Source organism: Camelina sativa, chromosome 18, assembly GCF_000633955.1.
Source record: "Camelina sativa cultivar DH55 chromosome 18, Cs, whole genome shotgun sequence".
Lineage (NCBI taxonomy): Eukaryota > Viridiplantae > Streptophyta > Magnoliopsida > Brassicales > Brassicaceae > Camelina > Camelina sativa.
This window is the reverse complement of record NC_025702.1, coordinates 12,238,764-12,263,887: the sequence shown is the minus strand read 5'-3', so window position 1 is coordinate 12,263,887 and position 25,124 is coordinate 12,238,764. Positions and strand designations below refer to the sequence as shown.

The following is a 25,124-nucleotide window of genomic DNA, read 5'->3' as shown; positions in this document are numbered from 1 at the left end:
ACATCAACGTCATTAGAGATTTCTTCATCCTTGAAAGGGTCATTTTCAGGGTAACTATGAGGGTTTTCATGATGCTTTTCCTCAGCAATATTTGACAACTTTTCAGGATAACTGTGCACGGGTTGGTTATTCCATCTCTTGTCAATGGAACCAAAGCCGTTATTTTCAGAAAACAACTGGGTGGTTGTGTCTCGAGCAAATTTGGTAACCAGAGAAAACTTTTCTAGAAGATGGATTGAAAGATCCCGAGTAGGATCATGACTCTTTTGCTTTCTCAAGCCATACTGGGAAACGCTAGAAACTCTGTTACCAGCATCTGCACTTGCTCTCCCTTGATTTTCATTAGAAGTTCCTCCGTCTGATGGGTATAATCCACTTGCTACTGGCAGTGAACTTGGCAGCTCCAATGAAGACAGAGTTCTCTGTTAGATATTATGATAAAAATGTATTAGCCCATAAGATAAACCAAAATCATCACTTCACCCAACATAATATGATTTGGTATACTTACCTGCAAGGGACTCTGAAAATCATTCACAAGGAACACATTTGCATCTTCTGCCGACCTATAGAAAGCTAATGTCATGTAAGACTATAGTTACGAATATTTTCTTTGTAGCATAACTATGTAACGAGTCATCCAGTTCCATACAATCAATAAAAGCTAGTCATCCAAATATTTACATGACAGGTCTCCCTAATGAGTCAGTAACAAGAGCTATCAAAGCCTGTCAGAAACCAGTGATTCATTGACGATGTACATTCCTAAGCTACTTTAATACAGTAAACGAACAGAATATAATGACATGTTCACCACAAATAAGAATATTAATACAGGCACATGAACAAAACTATCTCACATCAGTCACAAACCTTGCAAGATATACATGCTGCTTCACTATGGCTAGAAACTCCCTGACTCCTCCATTGTAGAAATACAGAGGTGGAAATGCAAGTCCTGCAAGTCATTTAAAGGAATCCCATCCCATTAACCAGTGTCAAAACACACTAGGAAGACTTAGCAGCCATTACATTGTTGATGCAATTTAGCATCCTAAACAGTGATTCAAGATTTTCATTATAAATATACCCAAACAAAAGAAAACAATCGAAGGTTTTTGCTTACCAGAAGACAAAACAACGATTACATACTGCCATCCGAGAGCAGGAGTATGCCGCCTGATGGACCTCACTTCTGTGAACGGAACTGCCGTAATGGTATAAAGACTCCTGTCTAGAAAAGATATAGAAACTAAGAACAAAGGTAAGGCATCATCTCCAATACCAACATATACTAAATCAGTTTAACGAACCCTAAATACCTTTCTCTGATAGCTTTGCATTTGAGGTTTGTCCCTTATACGGAATCCACGACTAGCCACATATCAAACGCAAGAATAAAAAAAATGGAAGAAAGTGAGAAAAAACGAATACCAAACTATACATCAAGAAATCAAATCAACCTTCCTAAATTGCAATGGGATCATAAAGCAGATTAGTATATAAAAAAAAAGGAGTTGCAATGATTGATAGATTGATCAATTACCAAGAAGAGAACAGAATCTTGCTTAGTTAACTTCAATCTACCACTAATCCTCTCAGAAGCGAACTGTGTAGGATGAATTGCAACGTTATCCTTCAAATATATCAACTCAGCGTCGTCGTGTTCACTAGGTAAACTTCTCTTTCCGCTATTTGAACGCATCATACTAGCCGATCCCTAACAAAATCAAGAGACATAAAGAGAGAAACAAAATCAAACGATCAATCCAACGGGGGGAATAACTTGGAGATCGAAATCAAACAGAGAACGGATACAAATTCGCCTTAGGCGAAAAATTTTGATTGTGAAAATCACAACGATCGAGTTGAATCAAAAAAATTGAGAAAGCGAGAGAAGGAAAGAGGAAGTAAGAAATGCGAACTTGTTGTTGAGAAGCAGCGTAATCGGCGTCGTCGGAGAGATCCTGTAGCTCCGATGCTTCCATACTCATGGTGATTTCACGAGGAGAGATGAGATGAGATGAGATGAGATGAGATGAGAGAGAGGGAGATCGATTACCCTGGAGACGAAGTAATTAGAGAGAGAGAGGAGGCTTACGCGTCAGTCAGGAATATTCTCTTCATTAATTTTGTAGTTAAAAACGTTTTAATTTCCGCGTCGGCGTTGTAACTGAACCGAACTGAACCGAAACGAAACGAACCGAATCGAATCGAACCAAACCGAATCGAACCGAATTGAATCGAATTGAAATTTAGTCAACTTTATTATAATGTGAATAACACGAAATCAAATTTATATGGTACCAAAATGCGAATTTGGTTGGTGCAACTGAACCACAATAGCTATAATTTATTTTAAACTATTCTATTAAAGCTCAAGTACTCACTAAACTCAAATTGGACCATAATTTTGTTTTGATACATTTTTCATTAAAAATGATTAGAGAATCACTTAATTTAACTAAATTCACATATAGTTTCGATTTAACTAAATGACCATTATACCTTTGGGTCAATAACTTAAAACTAACCGAGTCGGGACGCGGATCCTCTCTGACCCGAAAATAGAAGAACAAAAATTTGCGGATCTGTTTGTTCTCCAAATTAATAATTTTCGGATTCTGTATATTATTTGATTCAATAATAGTTAAACACACAACCAAACAGATGTATAATCCCTATAAATAAGAAAACTGGTATCAGAGTATTTAATGGCTTCAGTAATATCAAATATTAACTACTACCATACTTAATCCCTATAACTATAATGAATATTAATAATAATGAGAAATCTTTAATACTTATCAATTGTGACTTTGTTGCTTTCAAAATAATCAATAGATTAAATACGAAATTGTATATATATGTAAACTAATTTGATTTGCTTTTATATTGTGAGATATTTACGGAAACAACAAATCAATTTAATACAATTAAATAAAAATAAATCATCATTTAGTTTAGATTTTCAATATTTCCTTAACGAAATTATAGTAATTAATTATGATTAGTATAGATGAAAAGAATAAAAAACACATAAATTATATATATGTAAAGTTGTAAACTAATTTACAGAAAAGGTGTATTGTATATCCCACATCGACTAAATATTTTGGAATATGGTTGATAATCACTATAAATATATGACTAATATGTTTTGAGTACAAATGAGCAGGAAGCTTGATTTATCATGTATCCAAATTTAACAGTTTAATTTGGTTCTATATTTGAGCATATTTAAACTTTTAAAAGTAAACATAAAATAATATATTTACGTTTTTTAAAAAAGTTTAAGATATTATAAATATTTAAATTTTAATAGAATGTTTAAATTATTATAAATATTTGAACTCCGTCGAAAGTTTAAAATATTATAATATATTGAAAGTCTATAAAATATTTTAAGTAATATTAATATTTTTACTCTTAAAAATTTTAAAATATATAAAAAGTTTGAGTTAAACCCGTTAAAACATGTATTTTTATCAAACTATAAATTAAATTGGGTTTTTTACAATTTTGTTGAGATTTGATATATCAAATATTAACTTCTAAATAATAACCTAAATATACCTAATCTCACTATAAATACAATGGTTTCTTAACAATTGAAATATCTCAGACTAAAATTTAACAAGCAACTTCTCCTCTTTTGACGACAAACCAAAATAAAGAAAAACTCATTCTTTTACAAAACTACTATCTGATATTGCGGTGTGTCTATCTTTTTACAAAACTACTATCCGATATTGCGGAGTGTCTATTTTCTTACAAAATTATTATTCAATATTGCGGTGTGTCTGTTTTCGTGAAAAGCTACATTCTACAAACTACTTACTCTATTAGGAATTTCAATTTACTATATAACCCCAAATACACAAATAAACACTATATAACCAAAGAAAATAAGTCAAAATAAAAAACTACATTACAAAAATGCAAATTACAAAAAAAAACTAACTAACAAAATATATAATCCCGTGTTGTAGCACGGGGTATCACCTAGTTAGTTATTAAACGACAAAAACTAAATTCTATTCAAAATTATATTTTTAATTAGGTAAATACAAATTAACCATACTTAATACTTTTACATTTCAACGAACCAAAATAATTTTTTTTTTTTCTAAAAAAATTGAGATCTATAGAACCTAAACAGAAAAAACAAAAGCTGAAGTTATAAAACTATATCAGTTCTCAAAATCAAATGTCAAATAATTATATCTTGTTAATATTACTTTTGTATAGATTTATTTGTAAGAGATTCACCAAAAAAAATGATTTCTTTGTAAGAGTAACCTCTTTTTTGATTGACTACATTGCACTAGAATACCGTGAAACTAAGGCCAAGTTACTTGTTTATCTTCTTAAGATATTGTGTGTATATATTGGGATATGGAGAACCGGAGATCGACCAAGATCGACAGTCGAGATGGCAAACCCAAGAATATGTAAATTGAAAAAAATCTAGAAGATATAGTTTAAGAATATTTATATTTATCTAAATACTTTGTGTATATAAGAGAATATAAGTTGTAATATTATAATCACGAGAATCTAATATAATTCTTCCTCTAACATTATGTGTCTTTACTCTCATCAAATCTATCATGGTATCAGAGCAGTCGATCCCATGGATCTCTATTACTATGGGTTAGGATTTTTGTTTGCTTCCGCTTCTATAATTTTCTATCTATTTTTCATCGTTTCTTCATTTTAAAAAAAAAATCTATAATTTCTTTGACCTTTTATCGCTTGCTTCTTATGCAAGCTTCTTCTGATTTTTGTCAAAAAAAAAATTCTGGAATTTGGTCTTCACACACACGTGAGTGTGTTGTCTTTTGATGTGTGGCCATGATTTGGCTGGTGAATATGAACCAACACGTACGGCGGTGTTGGGCCTCTTGGTCAAAAAAAAAAAAATAGAAAAAAGGAAGAAGAAGACGTGTTCATCTCCTCTTGGTGGGTGGTGGATATGAACATGAACCATGCTCGGTTCGTTCGGTGATGATAATTCTTAAGCATGTTGGATGCTTGTTTTATTGGTTTGGCCATTGATTGGCCAAGTTGATGTGAGTTTGGCTAGCATAATTGTTAGTTTCTTGAAGATTGATGGTGATGATATTTCACCAAGTTTATCCTAATTATGGGTTTATTGCTTAATCGAGCATAACCTAGGGAATTGACTCTATGGCTGAGTATAAATGCTACGAAGATGACTCTACGACCGAGTATAAACACCGTTGATGACCCTACGACTGGGTATAAACGTTGATGACCTAACGGCTAGGTATTGTAGCCGCATTGAACCCTACGACCGGGTATAAACGTCGATGATGACCCGACGGCCGGGTATAAAGCCGTTATTTTGAAGACTTGTCCAATCTCACATGTGTTACCACATATGAGCTTGCTGGGAGGTATTGGGATATGGAGAACCGGAGATCGACCGAGATCGACAGTCGAGATGGCAAACCCAAGAATATGTAAATTGAAAAAAATCTAGAAGATATAGTTTAAGAATATTTACATTTATCTAAATATATTATTTACATTAGGAAATACTTTGTGTATATAAGAGAACATAAGTTGTAATATTATAATCATGAGAGTCTAGTATAATTCTTCCTCTAACACATTATGTGTCTTTATTCTCATCAAATCTATCAGTATACGTCATTGTTTTAATATAGTATAGCTAAAGGCTAACTTTGGTAGGTTTTCATCATTCACATATATTTTGAACCATTACTTTATATTTTGCTTAGGCAATAACTTATAAGTTGTGGTTAAAACTCTAGCAAATCAAGCTGAAATCTACTTTGAAAATGCATGGAAACACATATCAATCAACAATGAATTATGTATATTGCAAAACTAAATGACCAATTGTATGATCAAAATCAGGATGTCTCCCCAAGATGACAGGCAAATTGGTCAACTCATATGACTTGAGTGATTTTTTGTACATCCATGATAAAGGAACACATGCCTTAATTTCTGTTTTAAACGGTTTTCAACTTCCCAATTTTATTAACCGGACTATTCAAAATTATTAGAAAAGTCTAAATTGGAAGATATATCAAGATGACTAAGAATTTGTAATATTATATGACTTAAAAGTTATAAAATCCTTCTAATTGGGTTACCAATTATCCTACTATATTAATTGAGAAGTACAAATATAAAACTAACCTTAAAATGCGTAAAAAATTACATTGCTTTGCAATTAAAAAAATTAATTAATTAATTAATCTTTATTAATTATTAATAAAAAAATAGTAGACAAATCAAATTAAATTAAATATACAAAAATAATTAAAATCTACAAAAGTAAATAAAATCTATTTGAATCTAAACTAATTTGTACTTGAAAAAATATTATTAAAAATTTAACAGTTAATATTTTAAATCTAATAAATTAGATTTTAAAAACTAATAAATAACATAATAACAAAATAAATTATTATAATATTTTATCAAAAAAAAATTTCAACCTGCGGATAACCGCAGGTTATTACCTATATAGTATTATTTAAGCTAATGTGTGGTTGAAAAAGAAAAAATGTTATGAAATCCTAACAAAATATTTAAGGGTTGAAATTTTTTGCTCAAGTAACCAATCTCAAATGAATTTCAATAATTCATATTTTATCTGTATTTTTTTTTGTAGAGTCAGAGCAACCCTTTGTACATATTGAGATTATAGTAGACATATTGCATGCAACTTTATAGAAGCATTTTACTCTTCGTAAAGATATGACTGTTATTTGGATGAATACGTTTCTTGAATTACGTTTTTTTCTTCTTATAATGTCCTTTTTGGATGAACTATTGTGCTAGCCACTCATATTCCTTTCTAAACAATGATTGTTGATATGGTTACGAATTTTTCACTCATCATCTCTCTTCTTCAACTATAGATATCTCATATTTCTACTTTTTGTAGTGTGTGAACAACTCCTTTCATAACGATGAATATTGCTTGCTTCAAGACATTACTAAAAGAATGGTAAGGCAAAAGGGTAACTTTTTAAGGTTCTAATCACTCACATATATAGTCATAACAATTTTATGTTTTGTTTAAAAAATAACATAGAAATTATGATCAGAACTCTACCAAGTCAAAGTTAAAACCTATTTTGAAAAAACCGTAGAAACACACCAATCGACAACATTATGTAATGTATATTACAAAACTAAATAGCCAATAGTATGAACAGAATTAGGATATTGATCTAACAGGGTTAACTCATTTTACCTTGAGTATGTAAGCTGAAGAACCAAAATAGACCACTAACAACTAGACATGTGTGGAAGATGGTGATACTCCTCTCCCTTATTCGGTGGAAGAAGAGAACACATGGAGGCATTAAAGAGAAGTGGGAGTGATTCGCTGTCGATTACTTGGGATCCTAGAAATGGCCCATCACCTCTCGCTACCTCAAACTCAAAACCCCGGTACCACAACCCAATGTGTAAACGTTCATTTTTTCTCCACTTTTAGTATTTTGTTTCATATGGTATGCTTTACTTTATATATGGTTGTTTGTATTTCATTTCATAAAAGATTAACAATGTTATTGTATTAACTCAACATACTCTAACTAACTAATCATTAAATCAAGATATTTTCTAAACAATAACATGTTTATAGTGTTAACCAAAAAAAAAACAAATGACATGATTTTTTAGAAAAGTAACTATAAAAAGAATATTGTGGACTCACTTGTCTCTGCAAGCTTTACCACACATTTTTCTCTCTATAACTCTCTTTCAAAAGTATAATACAAAAAAAAAAAAAAAACACCTCTACGAGCTCCTTCCCATGGCAGCAGGACTCTTAACAATCCCCGTAACACTCAAACCACTCACCCGTTCTTCTTTCTCTTCAAACCAACCTATCTCCACCGCCGTTTTCCCACCATCTCCACGACTCAACAGCTTTAAACGGAGAAAGATTCTTACCGTTTGTTTCGTCGTTGGAGAACGGAAACAGAGCTTTCCCATGGACGAGGACAAACCGGAAAGCACGACGAGCTCTTTGGAGATGTTGGCAACGTCGCGGCTTCTCAAGAAAGCAGAGAGGAAAAAAACGGAGAGGATGACTTATTTTATCGCAGCTGTGATGTCGAGCTTTGGTATTACTTCTATGGCTATCATTGCTGTTTATTACCGGTTTTATTGGCAAATGAAGGTAATAAAAATTATATAAAAAAACAGAAACAAAAAAGTACAAAATCAAATTTACTTTTGTCTTAATTTCGAAAAGTGAAACTTGATTTTTTTTTTTTTTTTGTTGGGTTTGATATTAGGGAGGTGAGGTGCCTGCATCAGAGATGTTTGCTACATTTGCTCTAGCCGTTGGTGCTGCAGTAAGTTTCCAATTTCTTCCTAAATTGTGGTAAAAACAAACCGAACTTTTATTATATTCTATGCCGAATTATCCAAACCAATATCCAACTTTATGTGAATTAACCAAATATTTACATTCACATTTTTTGGGAGTCTAAAACGCGAATTAGCTTAAACGATTTTGCGTATGCCGATTCTATTCACATTTTTTTTGTAGTTTGTTTTTGTAAAAATTATTTGGATGTTTTTTAGGTTGGGATGGAGTTTTGGGCACGATGGGCTCATAGAGCTTTATGGCACGATTCTTTATGGAACATGCATGAGGTAATTCAATTTTCTCAAATTATTACGGTTTATATTTCCGGTTCTACTGCTACAAATGAAGAAAAAAAAAATGACAATTATTTGGTAAAATTGGTTTTGTGGCAGTCTCATCACAAACAAAGAGAAGGAGCGTTTGAGTTAAACGATGTGTTCGCTATAATAAACGCGGTTCCTGCGATTGGTCTACTCTATTATGGATTTTTTAATAAAGGACTTGTTCCTGGTCTCTGCTTCGGTGCCGTGAGTCTTTTCTCTATCTTTCTCTCTTTACGACGACAATATCCAAAACCTGAAAAGAATTGGTCTTTGACTTCCTTACAATTTAAGTTAATAAAAAACTTGTTCTATTTATCAGAACTAATGAATTATATTTACATAAAAAAAAATATCGGTTCAGTTTAGTTTATTTTCGAAAATTCGGAAAACACTCAAAACGATTGGTTTTGGAGTTTTGCTGACTCTCAGCGGACTGGTGTTTGTATATGGGACATGCCAGGGACTGGGAATAACGATGTTTGGAATGGCTTACATGTTCGTCCACGATGGACTCGTGCACAAGAGATTCCCTGTCGGTCCTATTGCCAACGTCCCTTACCTCCGAAAGGTCGCGGCAGCTCACCAGGTTTAATACCATGCAGTACATAATCCGACCGTGGGAATTTTTTTTTCTTTTATCTCATAATTAGTACTATCGATTTATAATATGGTTTTAAATTTTCAGCTACACCACACAGACAAATTCAAGGGTGTACCATATGGGCTGTTTCTTGGACCAAAGGCAAGAATCTATATTATATAACACCTAAGAAATATTAGAGATATCAAGTGCTACTTTGCATGTAACGTGGATTGACTTTTTACATAGTTTGGATTTTGGTAATGGTGCAGGAACTGGAAGAAGTGGGAGGAAAAGAAGAGTTGGAGAAAGAGATAAGCCGGAGAATCAAATTATACAACAAGGGTTCTTCCACTTCTTAATTGCTACAAAACCCATTTTTTTTTTACATTTTTTTTTTAAAGAGTAAGAAAAAATATTTGTATTAAAATATATATAAAATGAAGTAGAAGATGAGTCGGGCTAATTAGCCGTTCCAGTACAAATTTGAATACCGTATACATCGATGTGTCATTCAGTTTTGAGCTTACCAAACATATAGATGGATTGGGACCAAAACATAACACGTCAATTTTTTCGGTGATTTCGTCTTGGTCCATATATTAAGTTCAAGTACATATCAGTATTCCTCAATATGCAAAACTATACTTGTATGAATTTTCTAAAATAGGACGATGTCGCGTTCAAGCATTATTAGACAATGACACATGTGGGGATTAAAAAGTATAAGATAAACTACGTACCTTATCTCTGTACCATCCTAACTAATAACATATATATATATTTCAGTTTCAGAATTTGGAAGTTCGGTAGGCTTTGAAGTCTAGAGTACTTTAAGACCACTCATGTTGGAGAACAATGTAATGACTCTCCTTTAAACACAATATCAAACCTAACTTTTAAATATTTGCATCTAATTAAGATACGTGGACCTTGAACGAATGGTACGGGTTAGCGTTGGGCACATGACGGATACCCTTAAAATTTCTGATACCCTTTATCTGACCTGACCCTTACGGGTAATAGAAAAAATTACTCGTATTCGATTCTTAAATAACGGGTACTCGAAAAAACGGATACCCGGTAAAAAATAGTTGACCATTTAAATCATAAATGCCAATAATTTCATATTCCAAAATCCAAAAAAGGAAGAACTCATAAAAAATCCGAAAAAGAAAGAACTTATAAATGTATGTAACATAGTCTAAAAAATTATAAAATTACAAACTTTAAAAATAAAAGCTTATAATTTCATGTTGCCGTTCTTCCGTAAGCTGCCGTGTAGTGGAGACCGGAGAAGGAGACTAGTTTGCTAGTTTATGGTCTATATATAATATATTAATTCAATTGGATATATTAATTGAATTGGGCTTTGTATATATGATTTCAATGGGGCTAAATTGAACTTAGACTTTAACTTTAACTATAAAATATATTTATAAATTAATAATATATAATAATAATACAAAATATTAACGGGTATTTACGGATCGGGTAACGAAACGGGTAAAGGGACGAGTAACGGGACAGGTATTGAAAATTGAACTAATACCCTATACTCATCCCTTACTTGACCATAAAGTTACGGGTACCCTTTTTTCGGGACGGGTACGAGCCGAGTAACGGGTCGAGTACGGATAACGGGTATTAGTGCCCAGACCTAGTACGGGTCTGTGTTCACTCCACTGGCGAAAAATCAATAATTAATATCTTCGAGAGGAAGTGGGACGAGTCGGAGTCATACGATTCTTAGATAAAAAGATGTACAGTACTCCTATAAATTAACGTGACTCGTTTGTTAGGTGAATTGAATAGAAAACAAAACTAATCCAAGTCAAGCCAAAGCAAACTAAACCAGACTATTTTGGTATGTAGTTGACGTGAAGTATCTTTGAATGTGCTAGTTTCCCACAAAAATAAATATATACAACTATTTTGCCTTTTATTCCATATTTTTTTAAAAAGCTATAATAGGAATATTGATTTAAAGTTAATCTATGTTTCCTTTGTTCAAAAAAAAAAAAAAAAAAAAAATNATATTTTGTAAATTTAAAATTTATTCAAAACATGGATTTTGTTTCTGATTATATATATAACTATTGAAAAATTATTGCAATACATCAAATTCATTTTTTTTTAAAATAATACCAAGCCATGTAATAGTTATGTGAGGTTGGAGATTATCCATACGTGGGCTTGTTGTATGAGAAAATCTTTGAAAGTTAACTTTTGAGTATGAGATTAAGTGAGTGCTGAATGCTTCTTTTTCAGAAATTTTCATAATATGTAATAAATAAAAAGTGTCACTAAGAATTAGAAAAATATTTAAAATAAACAAATAAAAAAACAAGAATTTGGGTGTTTGTTGAGAAACAAAGAAAAGAAAAAAAGAAAGAATTAAGCTCCATCAGAAGGACAAATGTTACAAATTTGCTACTTTGATCATATTGCCAAATAACACTTATAAAAAGTGTCACATAAGATAACTTCAATCTTCCACAGAGAATTTTCCCGGTTGAGTGAACTTCTTTTCGAGTTGCTCCACTTTGTTGAATCTGAAACCTCTGATTCTTATTTCTTCCGGAACCGATGTGTCCTTGTAATCTACTGTCTCCATGGTCCAACCATTGTTCTTGATCGAACCTCCCAGTTTCACCTGTTTTCACAATGTCACCACATAAGTGATCTCTTAATAATCAAAAAAGGAGATAAACAATGGAATACATATGATGTTTTTCAAGAACTCATTACATACCTCTGCATCATCAATGGAATCTACTATAACAGCACCATCCAAGGAGAGATCTTCAATAAACACATTACGACCCTTTATAGCCATCGTAGATCTCTGAGAGACCTCGCAGTTCCCGCTGACTTTCTTTTTGATATCAGAGAAGATCATTCCCCATTTGGGTTTCCATGTGATACGAGACCATACTTCAACCTCTTGGCCGTTCAAGACCTGCTTCACAGGCTCTTCTACTTTGACACCGGCCTAGGGAATTCGTAAAACCAAAGAACAATAAATGTTGCTTTAGAGATTACAAACCGTCATGGAGAAGACTACTTCGAATTGTTTTGACTCAAACCAGTTTATGTAAGGATATACGATAAAATTAAGTGCCTCTAGGGAAAGATTTGAACACTTCAGAAACATATGTGTAACATTAATTGATACAACTAGTTGTTACCTTCTGAAGAATTAAGCTGTTAGCACGATAAATCGCCATTTCTCCAGAAGTTGCACTGTGATATGGATTTCCCTTTGGTACCTTTAGTCAGAAAGGAAACGAGAACAAGTTGATTAGTCACAAGAACCTGTATGCCTTTCAATTCTAGGATCCAGTTTAAAAATTGAAGTTTATTAATCATTATTTGCTCTGTTCATCAACTATTTATTTACCTTAGCAGCATCTTCAGGATTATTCTTGACAGGTGCATAAGCAAGCCATATATCCATCACCTACATGAAGAAACGTTGTCACAACAAAGCAATGCATAATTTAAGTACTGTTTTTCATTACAGATAGCAATAATTACCGTGAATCCAACTCGTGCAGTTGGAGGCAATGTTTTTGGATAATCTTGCATCATGCACTCTAAACGAGTTGAAGATTTAAACGCCGTTTTGGTGCTATCCTTGTATCTATTACATAATCCAGAGAGTAGGTTCAAGGCATAGAATCAGAGTTTCTAGACAATGATACATTCTAGTAGGGGAACAATAAGGAAAAGACGAATCAAGGGGGAGAGAAGTGTGAAGAATTACTTTGGATTAACAAACTCTTTGATTGCCCCTTCAGTTTTTTGCAACTCCTCTTTGTATGAACCAAGTTCCAGAATCAACTGCATTAATTAAAAACATAAGCAAAATATCAAGAGTCTTGAAATCTTTCTAAATCAGTAACAAGTCTGGGATCATTGAATAGAAGACAAGACAACTCACTTGATTAATATTTCCCGGGAAAGGGGAAAAGCCTGTCTCACAGTTAACGTCCCCATCAGGGAATCCAGTTGCTCTTAGTAGAGGATCAAGTTGATTGTACTCCACATTGATCACCATAGATCTCCCTGGAAACCATTTTAATCCATAATGAATAGTGTCATTAAGCAGATGATGTATAGATACTATGGATTATTACTATTCACTTAAGTTACCGTCCGCATGGGTAAGTTTAGTAATTCCTCCGATGGCTTCTTTCGCCTTGCGGGGAACAGCAAGAGAGTTAACATGATACTGTTTGGTAGCACTCACACCCAACGAAGCTGGAATTGCCTGGACCAAGGAAACACAACTGTGAATTTCAACCAGAAACTGTATGAATATTTTAAGACACAAGAGTTGAGAAGCTGCTACTAACATTGAAGAGAAGTCCATTTGTATCTTGGAAAAACAAAACCCATTTTAAACCAGCGTCAAGCCTGAAATTGCAACAAATAAAAAATGTTATAGGCAACAAACTTACAAAATGTATGTGATTCACTTAAAAATATATCTGACAAATGAACAACCATTTATGAAGAAGGCCACTGGAATAAAGAAGTGAATGTACATCGCCATGGCCATGAGGTTTCGTCTATGAATAGCCAAGAAAACGACAGTCAGCCCCGCAAACATTGTACTAGCTTTGGAAATGTTAACACTAGACACATGTACCTGGATCCTGTATTTGTTTTTTGGGTCTAATGCAAGCCTGGCATCATTATCATCAAGACATGCAACTTTTTCCTAGAAAAAAAGAAGAGTAGCCAATAGTGCACTGGTTCTTAAAACATTTTACATTTTAGAAAACTCTTTACAGGACTTTCAGTAGCTGATTATTTATTTACCTGTTTTAGAAGATGTACTTGAGTAGATTTCATCCCAAAGTAAGAGTTTAACTCTAACAGCTCCAGTGTACGTGAATGTGTATCATCAGATGTCATAATAATGAAAGGAATGTCTCTCTGACTTTCATCTGCAGAAATATACAAGCATGATTACTCCTGTGGAATGTGAAGAAGTACTTATTTGCACTTATGATGATTATGTCAGATATCTTGTAGCCAGGAATAAGGATGTCAAAAAAAGTTAGAAACACACCAGAAGCGAGCTTGTTGCTAGCTTCTTGAAGAGCCAGTATAGATTCAATATAATGCTGCAAGAAGCATGTTCCTGTAGTAGTCTCCCTTGGAAGTGCCACCTAAGAAAAGATTCACATTTGGGTCAAATATGTCTGGCAGGTATATTTCGAAACGACAAGTAAGTGTTCATGTTCCTCAGTTTCATAAGTCTTTCTACCACATTGCAATGCTGATAAGAACTATTGTATATAACACAAATACTGATTTAAGTAAATGAAACATAGTTCACTATATACCTTGATTCCATTGTAACCAAGACGCTCGCCAAGACCACCAGCAACAAGAACAAAAGCAGCATTCCTAGCTTCAACAACACCTCTTTTCTCCATTTTGATAAAGTTCTCATCACCGAAACTAAGATTTTCTCCTGAAGGAACCTGCAAAGACCACATGAACCTTATGTTTTTTTAAAAAACAATAGAGACCAATAAAAGATTTGAATTCTTAACAAAAAAAAAAAAAGGGATGATTTGGTGAAACTTACAGAAGGAGAGAAACCATCATATGGGTTCTTCCCTACTTTAGAATCAGCGAGAAGCTCTTTCGCAGTCTTAATATATGATGCTAAACCTCCAGGATAACTCGAATTTAGGAGAGCAATCTAATAAGACAATTATTTTCAAAATCTTGTTACTATGTGTCCATTCATCAAAACATTGAGATGTCACATGTAAGAAAAAAAACACATAATAAACAAAAACACCTGCTCGAAAAAAGCTAGCTTCTCTTTGTCATCGACACCAAGTCCAAGCCACTGTTGGAAGAGATGACTCTGACCATTTTCCAATAAGATCTTTGCCAATTCAATCTGCCACAAAAACCAGATCAAAAGCAGAATGACATAACGAAGGAGAAGAAGGATTACTAGGTCACCACATGAACAGATGACAAATGGAGAGGTTATAAAAAATAAAAACCTGATCAGGAGACAAAACTCCGAGGTTACTCTGAAGAGCAGGGACTGATGAGAAGACATTGAGATCAACTGTAGAAGCCATGAGCGGCTGCTCTTAACAAAGGAACACGAGCGTGAAAGGAAACTGCAAATTCAAGCTGTGTGATAGACTGATGAGTTAATAAGTATGATTATTCACAAAACGGATCAAACTATATTTTCAGAACATCGCATCTAAAATTTTTTTTTTAAAAAAAAAAAAAAAAAGCGAAGGAATCACAATCTAAAACTTTCGTGGCGATCAAGGGAAATACGAACAAATCTCGCAAAAGAAATATGAAGTTAGGGGAAAGATTAGATACTCCGATCTCGATTCATATGAATTACACAACGGCGAGTATGAGCGAAATAAGACGAGAAGAGGTAAAAAAAAAAAAAGAATTGAGAAGATCGTTAGCGGTTTTTACCTTTTGGGAAAATTGAAGAAGGGAGAGAATGAGAGAAGAAGACGGGGGTTTGTGTCGGTGAAAATTGAAGAAGACCGAACCAAAGTTTATGTGTTTTGTAATTGTAAATAAATATTTCTGAATTTTTTTTAGATTTGGGAGATTGGAGGAGGAGACGACAGAAGCTGAGGTGAGAGAGAGAAAGAGTTTGAGATAAAACTGGAAAGTGAATCACGAAAAGCTTTTCCGAGGATTCGTTTCACCAAACGAAAAAAAGAAAATAAAATATTCACCAATAATACAATTACCACACTTAAAGCAATGTATATATTTTTTAAAAATATATTAATGAACAAATCACAAATTATATGATTTTATGATACGTAGTTTACACAAAGTCATGAAAAGGCATATATACAGATGGCATCTTGAATATTCTCATACAAACAAATCGATGGAGGCTTTGGGAAAAAATTCATAACCACATATAAACACAAGTTGTTGATTTCTGCATAGAGACTCTTCCTAGCACATAGTAACATACAATAAAACCTCTATAAATTAATAAACACTATAAATTAATAAATTTTGTTAGTTCCAAATCGGACCAGTGTAAAAAATAACAAAATTCGATAAAATAATAAGATAATAATTTTTCTAAAATATCCATGTAAAATATGGTCCCAATAATATCATAAATTAATAACCATGTAAATTAAAAATATAATGTATGTTTCTCCTAAAGCTCAAATCTACAAAACAACTGTTATGTTGTATTTTCAAACTATAATGATATAAAATATTTTGTAACATGTCATAAATATATCTATATTTTTTTAAAGTTTTCAATTTTTAGATATCCATCATTTACATTTTGATAGTTTGATTGAATATTAAAATAAAACAATCTATATTATTATTCATAAATTTAATTTTATGTATGTCATGTGTATAAGAGTTTCTCCAACGGTGGATTTAGCCAAGGTTCTTATTACAAATTGTAATTAAAAATAAATCAGAATGAATAAAAAAGATAAGAGTTGCCTCTTATTTAGTAAGCTGAAGAGTTGGCTCTTATTAGATATGTGTCAACATATCGTTGAGTTGGTTTTTAATATAAAAACAAGTTTTTTTCCCCTTTCTTTCTCTTCTTCCTCTTCTCTCTTTCGCGATACTCTCAACCCAAAACGAAGAGATTTAAAAAAAAAAAAATCGGAACATGGCAATCGGAGGTTTTGATAAACCAATCACTAATTGGCGATTTTGATTAATCAATCGGAAATCAAAGATTTTGATTAACCAATCGGAACGACATATTGGAGCTTTAGATTAAGCGATGAGTCTGAATGTGAAAGCGGTGAGTCTTCTCCACCAAATCAAAGCGTTACCTTCGCCAACTCGCAGATTTTGATTAACCAATCTCGATTGTAAAGGTAATTTCCTTTCTCTGATTCTATGGATTCTTGTTTAGTAAGGGTATAGAAATTAGGGTTCTTTAAAGTCTGTTTCTATCTGTGTTCATAGGCATGATTGTAATTAGGGTAATCTGTTTGTAAAATGTGATCAAAGTCTCTGCCTTATTCTCTTACCTCTCTCTGTTTTCTGTTTTATTGCTCTGCTTCTTGTGAATTATGCTTTTTATGCCACCAACAGATGCTTAATCTTTAGAAATAGATGTTTTAATTGAGCTGCAACTTGGTTTTAGTTGTGCTGGTAAGGCTGTGAAGTATGTCGCATTGTAGTTGATATAGATTGTAATGGTGGCTTTTAAAAAGTGAACTAGGATATAACTTATCTGTTTTTGTTTCAGTTTTGGTTATGATCATCGTCTTGTAATCATTTATAAGTCTATAAATGTCGAGAAAGCAAGTATCTTTTGTGTTTAATTTGTTGTTTTTTGTTGCTTTGCAGATCACTTGTTACTGAATTTTACTAAAAACAAAGCATCCATCGGTGTTTCAGGAGCTTTATCGATTCAGCTAGAGGCTTCTGCAAAAACAGAGCTAGCTGCAGATTCGTCCATAGTGATGGAGGAGCCGATTTGGTTGGCTCTCCACTCATTAAAAATGTGATCATTGATCAGTTTCTCTTAACCTCTCTTTTATATTGTTTCTTGTGAGTTTTTGTGAGTTCTTGTGATGGGTGTATAATTTTTTTCAAAATTAAGAATCCCAATAAGAGTTTCACCATTGGAGGAGCAAAATTTTAATTACTCTTTCACAAGTTCTTATTTTCAAAAAGTACAAAATATATTCTTAAAAAAAATAAAAACCCCAAAATAACATCTTTACCGTTGGAGAAGCTCTAAGTGAATTTGTCTATTGTATTTGTAATTTATTGTTAATAATGCTTTCTAAATATTATAAATTCAATTTTAATATCATAAAATTTTGAATATCCAAAATTATTGTTAAAATTGTCTCAATTCATAATTTTTAAAAATTAAACTATTAAAAATATATTTAGAAATTAATATCACTATAAAATAATAAAATATTTTGGTCCCAACATTATTAATTTATAGAGGTTTTACTGTATAACAAAGATGCTTATTAGTTATTACAATAACTTTTCGTTAACAAGCTTTTTGCATCGCAATAAAAAAATAAAACAAATCAATGAATCATGTCTAACAAACATATTTAAAATTCAAGCAAAAGTAACACCAAACTAGTACATCCTATCAATTTTTTTTTTTTTAATATAATTAACAAAACACCTTTATTTTAGTTTAAATTTTTCTTCTTTTTTTGGTGGTTAACGAACAGAAGCAGCCCAATTGCAATTAATATAATAAGCAAAGCCCATATAAGCCCACTGCTTTTCTATCCTATTTATAAGATCCAATCTCAGCCGTTTAAACAAAAGTTACATAAGCCACGTGGTGGTCAGACTTCCATAGTTGCAATTTGACACCGCCGCCCAAGTACCAAAGTCCCAATCGAAAACTTCCACTGACAAAAAAAGTCTAGAACTGCCCTCATCCGCTACGTGTCGTTTTTCAATTGGTTAGAAGACACCATATGGGCTGCTGTCTCTTGTACTCTTTCTTCTTCGTCAGCTTCTTCTATCTTTTTCACTTTTAATATACGACCAAAGCACGGAAAAAAAATTCTTCTTTCTCTTCGCTTCTCTGTTTTCTCTCTACTTTTATCTCTCTCTCTGTCTCTGTGGATAGAAATAGCAAACGTCACGTCCTCGATTTGGTCTCTGTATTAATCCGATTAATCTCCGGAGGTGTTCTTCGTGGTAGTCTGTTTCTATGCCATTTTGCCGAGGTTAGGATCTGATCCCTTTTCTAATCTTTTAAAACTATTCAATTTTCAGTAGATCGATTCAATTCGAATCCTTGATTGGTTTAGGTTGTTGTGATCTTTGAACCGAGTTATAATTCAAGTCGTGTTTGGTTTGATTTTGGTGTTTGATTAGTTTATGGAACAGATCTGAGAATTATAGGTTGATTAGCCGTAGTTGCTATCAGATTTAGCCTATTTAGCATATGTTTTAGCCAGATTGACTCTTGTTAATTCTTACTGAATTGTTTACTCATAGACTCATAGTTCATTAAGGATATGTGCCTTCAATTGTGGGTGATTTATCTTGGTTTCTTGAACAGTGTTAGTTCTTTTGAATTACAGTCTCTTTAGATTAATGGTACTGTGACGTTGTGGTTGTGCAGCTTTCATTAGATTGAGAAAGCAGATGTGTTGATTTGGTATATATATATATATATGACTTAGGATTGATGTTCTCCTCTGTAATTAGAATCTTATTAAGTATATTGTTTCATTTGTAGAAAATGGGAGAAGTTAAGGGATGTTGGAAAATAGGACGAATGCTTCCAAAGGATAAGTCTGCAAACTCCTACAACGTCTCTCTTCTGTTATCTCCTGTTGTTTCTGTTTGGGATTGTATCGTCCGTAAAATGAGGTATACCTACATACCTGAGTGGGTGTAGTATTCTTTGAGATCGTTGCATCCCCTAGTTCTAGTGAGGTTAGTTAAGTTCTTCAGTTGGTAGAATTAGCAAAGTAAGCAAGGAAAAGAAGAAGCCAGTTGATAACATTTAGTAAATGTATACTTTTTAGTTTATTTTTTTTTCACTTTGGAGAGAATCCATAAAGCCAGGCAAACAAAGACTTGTAGCAATCATGGATAACAGTAGCTCGATGCGCAAACAAGCTCAGCCGACTGTTAGAAAAGCAAAGAAGAAGCAAGTTAAAGATGAAGTGGACAGAATCAAACAAGCTGAGAAGAAAAAGAGACGCCTTGAGAAAGCCATTGCTACTTCTGCTGCAATCCGGGCTGAGCTAGAGAAGAAGAAACAAATGAAGAAGGAAGGACTGCTAGAGGCAGCAGCAGGTGAAGAAGATTCAGCAGAGGCTGCAAAGAAGAAGCAGGAGAGAGACGAACTAGAGCGTATGAAACAATCAGAGAAGAAAACGATACTGGAAAAATCCATCGCTACTTCTGCAGCCATCAGGGTTGAGCTAGCGAAGAAGAAGCTTAAAAAGCTCGAGGAACAAAAGAGACTGGATGAGGAAGGTGCTGCCATCTCAGAGGCTGTCGCTCTGCACGTCTTACTTGGCGAAGATTATGATGACTCATACCGAAACATGTTAAACCATGAAAGAGATTTCAAACCATGGGACTACACTACCAAATTCAATTTTTCTAGTGGTGGAAGAAACAGATTGTTTCCTCACCAGCGCTGCTCGAGCTATGCGGTTCATAGTAACAACAGACCAAGAGACAGTAGTAACTGGTTAGTCTCATATGAGCCTTTCGCAAGGGGATGGGATAACAACAACAACAACAACATGGGAATATCAACTGATTTGATTGCTGCTCAAGCTGTGTCGTCACTACAGATCTCTGAGAATACTGACGTGAACGCAATTGTCTTCAATGGCATGTTCAGAAGATAACAGTGTCATACTCCCAAAGAATAAAAGCATTTGTAAACTATTTAAAGTTTGTGTGCTGTTCTTTTATTTTACTACATAGCGAAAAAAGAAACACCCGTTGTGTCTCTTACACTCTGAAAATACTTGCAATCTCTCTTTTGTTTTGTAGAGAAGTGAGTCTCATATGATTTGTTTTGGTTTCTTTTTGTTGTTCTACTTTACGGAATCTTCTCATCATCTCATTCCATTGGCAATACTAGCAATAGCTTCATGAATAATGCTGACGACTTCAATAGAATCATTTTTAAGCTTAGAAAGATGAAACCAAATTGAAACGGCGTCGTTTACAAAAGTCAACCGAGCTTTTTAAAACTTCAAATTTTCCACTCATCAGACATTCTAATCACCGGTTCGGTTTCCTGCTTAACCGGATAGATAATTTTACTGGTTACATACAGCCATTAAAATCCTGGTGCTCCTCCTTTTTGGTTGAAGTCTCTGCGTCTGCGAGATCGCGCTTTAAGCTTCGTAAGTTGCTTTCCATGGAAACTCCCTTAATCTTTAGAACATACATAGTTTTTGAATTATATGAACTCTCTCTCTAGTTTACTCTAGCGTGTTTTAGTTGCGAGATTTAAACGAAATCGAGATGTAATCGAAGAAGGTGTTTTGTGCGTACTAAATTAGTGATTACAAATCAACGAAATCCATGAGGTTTATTCGCGATGAAATTAGGGTTTCTACCAATTTTGGCTTGTTTTTTTGATGAAATTAGGATTGAGTAGTACTACTGATCACTGTACGATTACGATTCTGTCTGTTATGGTCACTCTTGCTCATAAGGTTTATCTTGTTTGGTGCTCAGTGAACAACTGCAATTCTCATGGAAAATAACTCTGTTTTGTAATTTGTAGTACCCAGGCTTTTAAGTTCATGGATCACTAGGCCAAGGGAATTGGTGACTGAGTATTGTAAGACTGGTTGCTACTTAACCTTTGTGTTGGTCTTATTGCTGCCGTTTTTTTAAAATCCTTATTGTGACACATTACTTTGGAATGACTTACTTGAAATCGCGTCTCGATGTTTGATTGATGTTATTGGCCTGTGAGCATTTGCACTCCACTGAGATCTTGAGAGAGGAGACTTTGTTTATATCAGAGGAAAACATCTTGGTTCTAACTTCTAATGTTGATTGATGTTTGCTTATTTGCAGGTTGATGCAGTATCACATTCTTTAAGATCTTGAGTTTGGAATTGATTCTTTTTTGTTTCTGCAATTAAAATGGTAACTACAATCAATAAAGCATTTTTTTCATGTCAGTTTATGTGTGTATATATCTTCATTTATTTCATTTAACTTAGTAAATACGCCATTGAAACTCATTTTAGAATGCAGATCTTGTTTGCTTCTCTGTCTTTTATGTTAAATTGTATCATCTTTTAAATATTTTTTTAACATATATACACACTACAGGATACTGGTGGGTGGGTAGATGAAAAAAGCGAGAACAGATTATATGTTGGAAACCTGGATCTTCGAATAAACGAGTAAGTAAAAAATCAGAGCTTGTTTGTTACCTCCATTCCATTGCTCAAAACTTTTTTCAATACTTTATATAAGTTTCACTTCCTCACAGGGCTGCGTTGATAAAAATGTTTTCTCCATATGGGAAGATATTATCAGAAGACTTCCTTTGGCACACACGCGGGCCAAAGAAAGGAGAACCACGCGGCTATGCTTTCATTCAGTTCAGCCTTAAAGAGGTAAACTAATAATCTAAAAGCTTTCTTGGTTTTGCATTTGCGTGTTTTGATTGAGCAATCTCCTGATTTCTACATCTAAAGTGATGTACACAGGAAGCTGAATTGGCGAAGGAGAAGATGCATGGGAGATTAGCTTGTGGTAGGCCTTTGGTTGTACGTCTAGCTAGTGAGAAGCATCTTGAAGATTCCTCTCATGATCATCATTCCAAAAGATCATTACCAGAAGCAAATAGAACGAGGTTTGTAACTGGAACTAGTAGTACCTCAGGACAAATGAGCCGAAACGAAAAAGTAGCTGCCATCAAGAACAAACTCAAAGCATTGGACGAAGATGAGAAACAAGATCCCAAGAAACAGAAGATGTAAAAAGAATCGGTTTATAAAACCCACACATCTGTTTTTTTTTTGTTCTTTTTAACTTTTGGCACTTCTATAGTTGAACCCGAATTCGGTTTACTGGTTTAATGAAAACCAAATTTGATTTTAGATTCGGTTTGGCTCGAATGTAGGTGAGCAAAGTATATATATTATTTATTTAGAAAGCAAAGTTGACGCACATGGTTTAACATGTAATCACTCACTCGCTTCTCTTTCCACCTTTGCTTGTTGTAAAGCTGACGCGAATAAAATGGCGACGAGCTTGTCGTTACTCAACGTGACCGGAATCTCGTTACCGTCGTCGAGGTTACTTCGCCGGCGTTCGCACATTGTCTCACGCAAGGATCTTCCTGAATTATCGGCTAAACCAGTCCCTTCGCGGCTTAGCTTATCTCCCGCTTCGTTGTCGCGATTTCGTAACGGAAGCGATAGGTTTCTCTCGCCGGATTCGTCGTTACCGGAATTATCTTCTCCGCTCCGATCGGTTACTGTGAGATCGTTGAGTACGCCTCTCATTTCTCCAAACGATGAATGGGGAACTTGGACTGCTCTCTTCGCTACTGGGGCTCTTGGTCTCTGGTATGATCGTCACTCTTTACGAAAACTCCGATCGTTAGTTTATTCTGATCGGGAAATTTCCGTTATGTTGATTCTTAGGTGAATTTGATTTTGCATGAATTTATAAAGAGAGGTTTTAATTTTTTGTTTCAAGAAATGAAAATCACAAGTGGGGTGATTGATTCTAACAGGTCGGAGAATACAAAGGTCGGAGCCGCGATGAGTGGTGCGTTGGTCAGCACTCTAGTTGGGCTAGCAGCTAGCAATCTAGGGATCATTTCTTCCCAAGCTCCTGCTTTTGCTGTAGTTTTGAATTTCTTGCTTCCGTTAGCTGTTCCTCTGTTGTTGTTTAGAGCTGATTTGCGCCGAGTGGTTCAGTCTACTGGAAAGCTTCTCTTGGCTTTTTTGATTGGATCAGGTAATAGGTCCCTGTCTTGTTGTATCTTAGTGACAGGGGTGGTAGCAAAAGGATCATAGTTTACTCAACATTCACACTTATGAAATTATCTGAAAAACCTGAGCTTTTGCTATTTTATGGTTTTCATAACAGTTGCCACAACCGTCGGTACAGCTCTAGCATACTATCTTGTGCCAATGAGATCACTTGGCCCGGATAGTTGGAAGATTGCAGCTGCTCTCATGGGAAGGCATATCGGTGGAGGTAACTTTACATCCATATGTCTTTGGACGTTGTGTGATTTAAATCTTCCATTATCTTGTTCCCTTTCTTCTATAATGGCTTATAAGTTGTATGTTGATTGTTTTATGTCCAGCCGTTAACTACGTAGCTATATCAAATGCTCTCGGAGTTACACCATCGGTTTTAGCCGCTGGACTTGCTGCTGATAATGTTATATGCGCATTATATTTCGCGGCATTGTTTGCTTTGGGATCCAAAATTCCTGCGGAAGCTGTACCACCACCGACTACTGGTAAGTCTGAATGTGGCTGTGATGTCTGGTTTCGTTTGGTTTGGCGTCCCTTTGGAAAGAATTGATCATCGAGGTTATCTAAATCTTCAGTTAGGAAGTCACTTCTATTGGATTAGATATCAAGAGGAAAATGTTCTGTTCCATTTATTTTTCATGTCGATTCTAGCCAGTATTTTAATCAATTTGTTATGACATTTTGAATTCCATTTCATAGATTCTGTTTCGGAATTTTGACATAGATGTTGCTCTTCTATGGCAGAGGCAGAGGCAGAGACGAACAAAGGTTCTGAAACTCAAAACAAAATTCCTGTGGTACTGATAGCTACTGGAATTGCTGTGTCATTAGCTATATGCAAGGTCGGGGCTTTGCTGACAAAGCACTTTGGGATTTCGGGTGGTAGCTTACCGGCTATAACCGCAGTTGTTGTTATTTTAGCAACCGTCTTTCCGTCCCAGTTTGGACGTCTTGCTCCATCTGGAGAAGCCATGGCTCTAATTCTGATGCAGGTATAAGACAACTACAAGAGTTTCAAGAACAATAAAACGTTCTTGATATTAATCAAACTAGTTTTCTGTCAGGTATTCTTCACGGTGGTGGGTGCGAGCGGAAACATATGGAGTGTGATAAACACGGCGCCGAGCATATTCTTGTTTGCCTTGGTCCAAATTGGGACACATCTAGCTGTGATATTAGGCATAGGAAAGCTGCTAAACATCGAGCTAAGGTTGCTGCTTCTAGCATCAAATGCTAATGTCGGAGGACCCACGACTGCAGCTGGAATGGCGACTGCAAAGGGATGGAACTCGTTGATAGTTCCGGGG

General features: G+C 34.3%; 6 protein-coding genes across 13 annotated transcripts in view; 4 read left to right on the top strand and 2 right to left on the bottom strand.

Moving 5' to 3' along the window:
* LOC104761270 (TBC1 domain family member 15-like) overlaps window positions 1-2,115 on the bottom strand; it is a 7,095-nt gene extending 4,980 nt beyond the window's left edge. The window contains exons 1-7 of one of the 4 annotated variants that reach the window (XM_019240468.1): window positions 1,926-2,115; window positions 1,547-1,720; window positions 1,323-1,374; window positions 1,127-1,252; window positions 874-958; window positions 512-566; window positions 9-422 (exon numbers count right to left, since the gene is read on the bottom strand). In XM_019240468.1, the coding sequence (XP_019096013.1) occupies window positions 9-422; window positions 512-566; window positions 874-958; window positions 1,127-1,252; window positions 1,323-1,374; window positions 1,547-1,720; window positions 1,926-1,994 (975 nt within the window). In that variant the 5' untranslated portion in view covers window positions 1,995-2,115. The remainder of the gene's footprint in view (window positions 1-8; window positions 423-511; window positions 567-873; window positions 959-1,126; window positions 1,253-1,322; window positions 1,375-1,546; window positions 1,721-1,925) is intronic. The other 3 variants (XM_010484323.2, XM_010484325.2, XM_010484324.2) reach the window with 3 other exon arrangements.
* Window positions 7,694-9,811, top strand: LOC104761269 (beta-carotene 3-hydroxylase 2, chloroplastic-like). Its single transcript, XM_010484322.2, has 7 exons — window positions 7,694-8,200; window positions 8,319-8,378; window positions 8,611-8,682; window positions 8,788-8,922; window positions 9,179-9,304; window positions 9,404-9,460; window positions 9,571-9,811. Exons 1-7 carry the CDS (start codon window positions 7,832-7,834, stop codon window positions 9,658-9,660), a joined length of 909 nt encoding a protein of 302 aa, XP_010482624.1. The 5' UTR covers window positions 7,694-7,831; the 3' UTR covers window positions 9,661-9,811.
* Window positions 11,619-16,013, bottom strand: LOC104761268 (UDP-sugar pyrophosphorylase). 2 transcript variants are annotated; one of them, XM_010484321.2, is made up of 18 exons: window positions 15,785-16,013; window positions 15,340-15,475; window positions 15,126-15,230; window positions 14,907-15,023; window positions 14,659-14,799; window positions 14,382-14,481; window positions 14,129-14,256; window positions 13,956-14,027; window positions 13,811-13,875; window positions 13,660-13,720; window positions 13,457-13,574; window positions 13,245-13,369; window positions 13,068-13,144; window positions 12,839-12,944; window positions 12,702-12,761; window positions 12,490-12,570; window positions 12,054-12,293; window positions 11,619-11,954 (listed from the first exon to the last, which is right to left on the bottom strand). In XM_010484321.2, the coding sequence occupies exons 2-18, from the start codon at window positions 15,418-15,420 to the stop codon at window positions 11,787-11,789; spliced, it is 1,845 nt and encodes a 614-aa protein (XP_010482623.1). In that variant the 5' UTR covers window positions 15,421-15,475; window positions 15,785-16,013; the 3' UTR covers window positions 11,619-11,786. The 2 variants fall into 2 exon arrangements, with proteins under 2 accessions (XP_010482623.1, XP_019096100.1); XM_019240555.1 differs by lacking the exon at window positions 15,785-16,013 and adding an exon at window positions 15,680-15,775.
* Window positions 18,725-20,182, top strand: LOC104761267 (stress response protein NST1-like; the record flags this gene model as incomplete). Its single annotated transcript, XM_010484320.2, is given in 2 exon segments — window positions 18,725-19,041; window positions 19,560-20,182. A coding segment is annotated over 1 exon segment (268 nt), but the record flags the coding sequence as incomplete, so codon positions are not given.
* Window positions 21,096-22,922, top strand: LOC104761265 (probable RNA-binding protein 18). 4 transcript variants are annotated; one of them, XM_010484315.1, is made up of 6 exons: window positions 21,096-21,198; window positions 21,585-21,641; window positions 21,884-21,955; window positions 22,145-22,218; window positions 22,308-22,434; window positions 22,528-22,922. In XM_010484315.1, exons 3-6 carry the CDS (start codon window positions 21,953-21,955, stop codon window positions 22,798-22,800), a joined length of 477 nt encoding a protein of 158 aa, XP_010482617.1. In that variant the 5' UTR covers window positions 21,096-21,198; window positions 21,585-21,641; window positions 21,884-21,952; the 3' UTR covers window positions 22,801-22,922. The 4 variants fall into 4 exon arrangements, with proteins under 4 accessions (XP_010482617.1, XP_010482619.1, XP_010482618.1 ...); XM_010484317.1 differs by having other exon boundaries at window positions 21,585-21,650; XM_010484316.1 differs by lacking the exon at window positions 21,585-21,641.
* LOC104763406 (uncharacterized membrane protein YjcL-like) lies at window positions 23,001-25,124 on the top strand (the record flags this gene model as incomplete). Its single annotated transcript, XM_010486781.1, has 6 exons — window positions 23,001-23,391; window positions 23,562-23,788; window positions 23,921-24,031; window positions 24,144-24,302; window positions 24,562-24,809; window positions 24,882-25,124. Coding segments are annotated over exons 1-6 (1,317 nt in total), but the record flags the coding sequence as incomplete, so codon positions are not given.

Coding starts and splice junctions, on each gene's coding strand:
- LOC104761268 (XM_010484321.2), bottom strand. CDS start 15,420: ATGGCTTCTACAGTTGATCTCAATGTCTTCTCATCAGTCCCTGCTCTT. Junction 13,876..13,955: donor AAAACAAATACAGGATCCAG/GTACATGTGTCT, acceptor GGCTATTCATAG/ACGAAACCTCATGGCCATGG. Junction 13,370..13,456: donor TAAACTTACCCATGCGGACG/GTAACTTAAGTG, acceptor AATGGTTTCCAG/GGAGATCTATGGTGATCAAT.
- LOC104761269 (XM_010484322.2), top strand. CDS start 7,832: ATGGCAGCAGGACTCTTAACAATCCCCGTAACACTCAAACCACTCACC. Junction 8,683..8,787: donor CTTTATGGAACATGCATGAG/GTAATTCAATTT, acceptor GTTTTGTGGCAG/TCTCATCACAAACAAAGAGA. Junction 8,923..9,178: donor CTGGTCTCTGCTTCGGTGCC/GTGAGTCTTTTC, acceptor GGGACATGCCAG/GGACTGGGAATAACGATGTT.
- LOC104761265 (XM_010484316.1), top strand. Junction 22,219..22,307: donor CTGGATCTTCGAATAAACGA/GTAAGTAAAAAA, acceptor ACTTCCTCACAG/GGCTGCGTTGATAAAAATGT. Junction 22,435..22,527: donor TTCAGTTCAGCCTTAAAGAG/GTAAACTAATAA, acceptor TGATGTACACAG/GAAGCTGAATTGGCGAAGGA.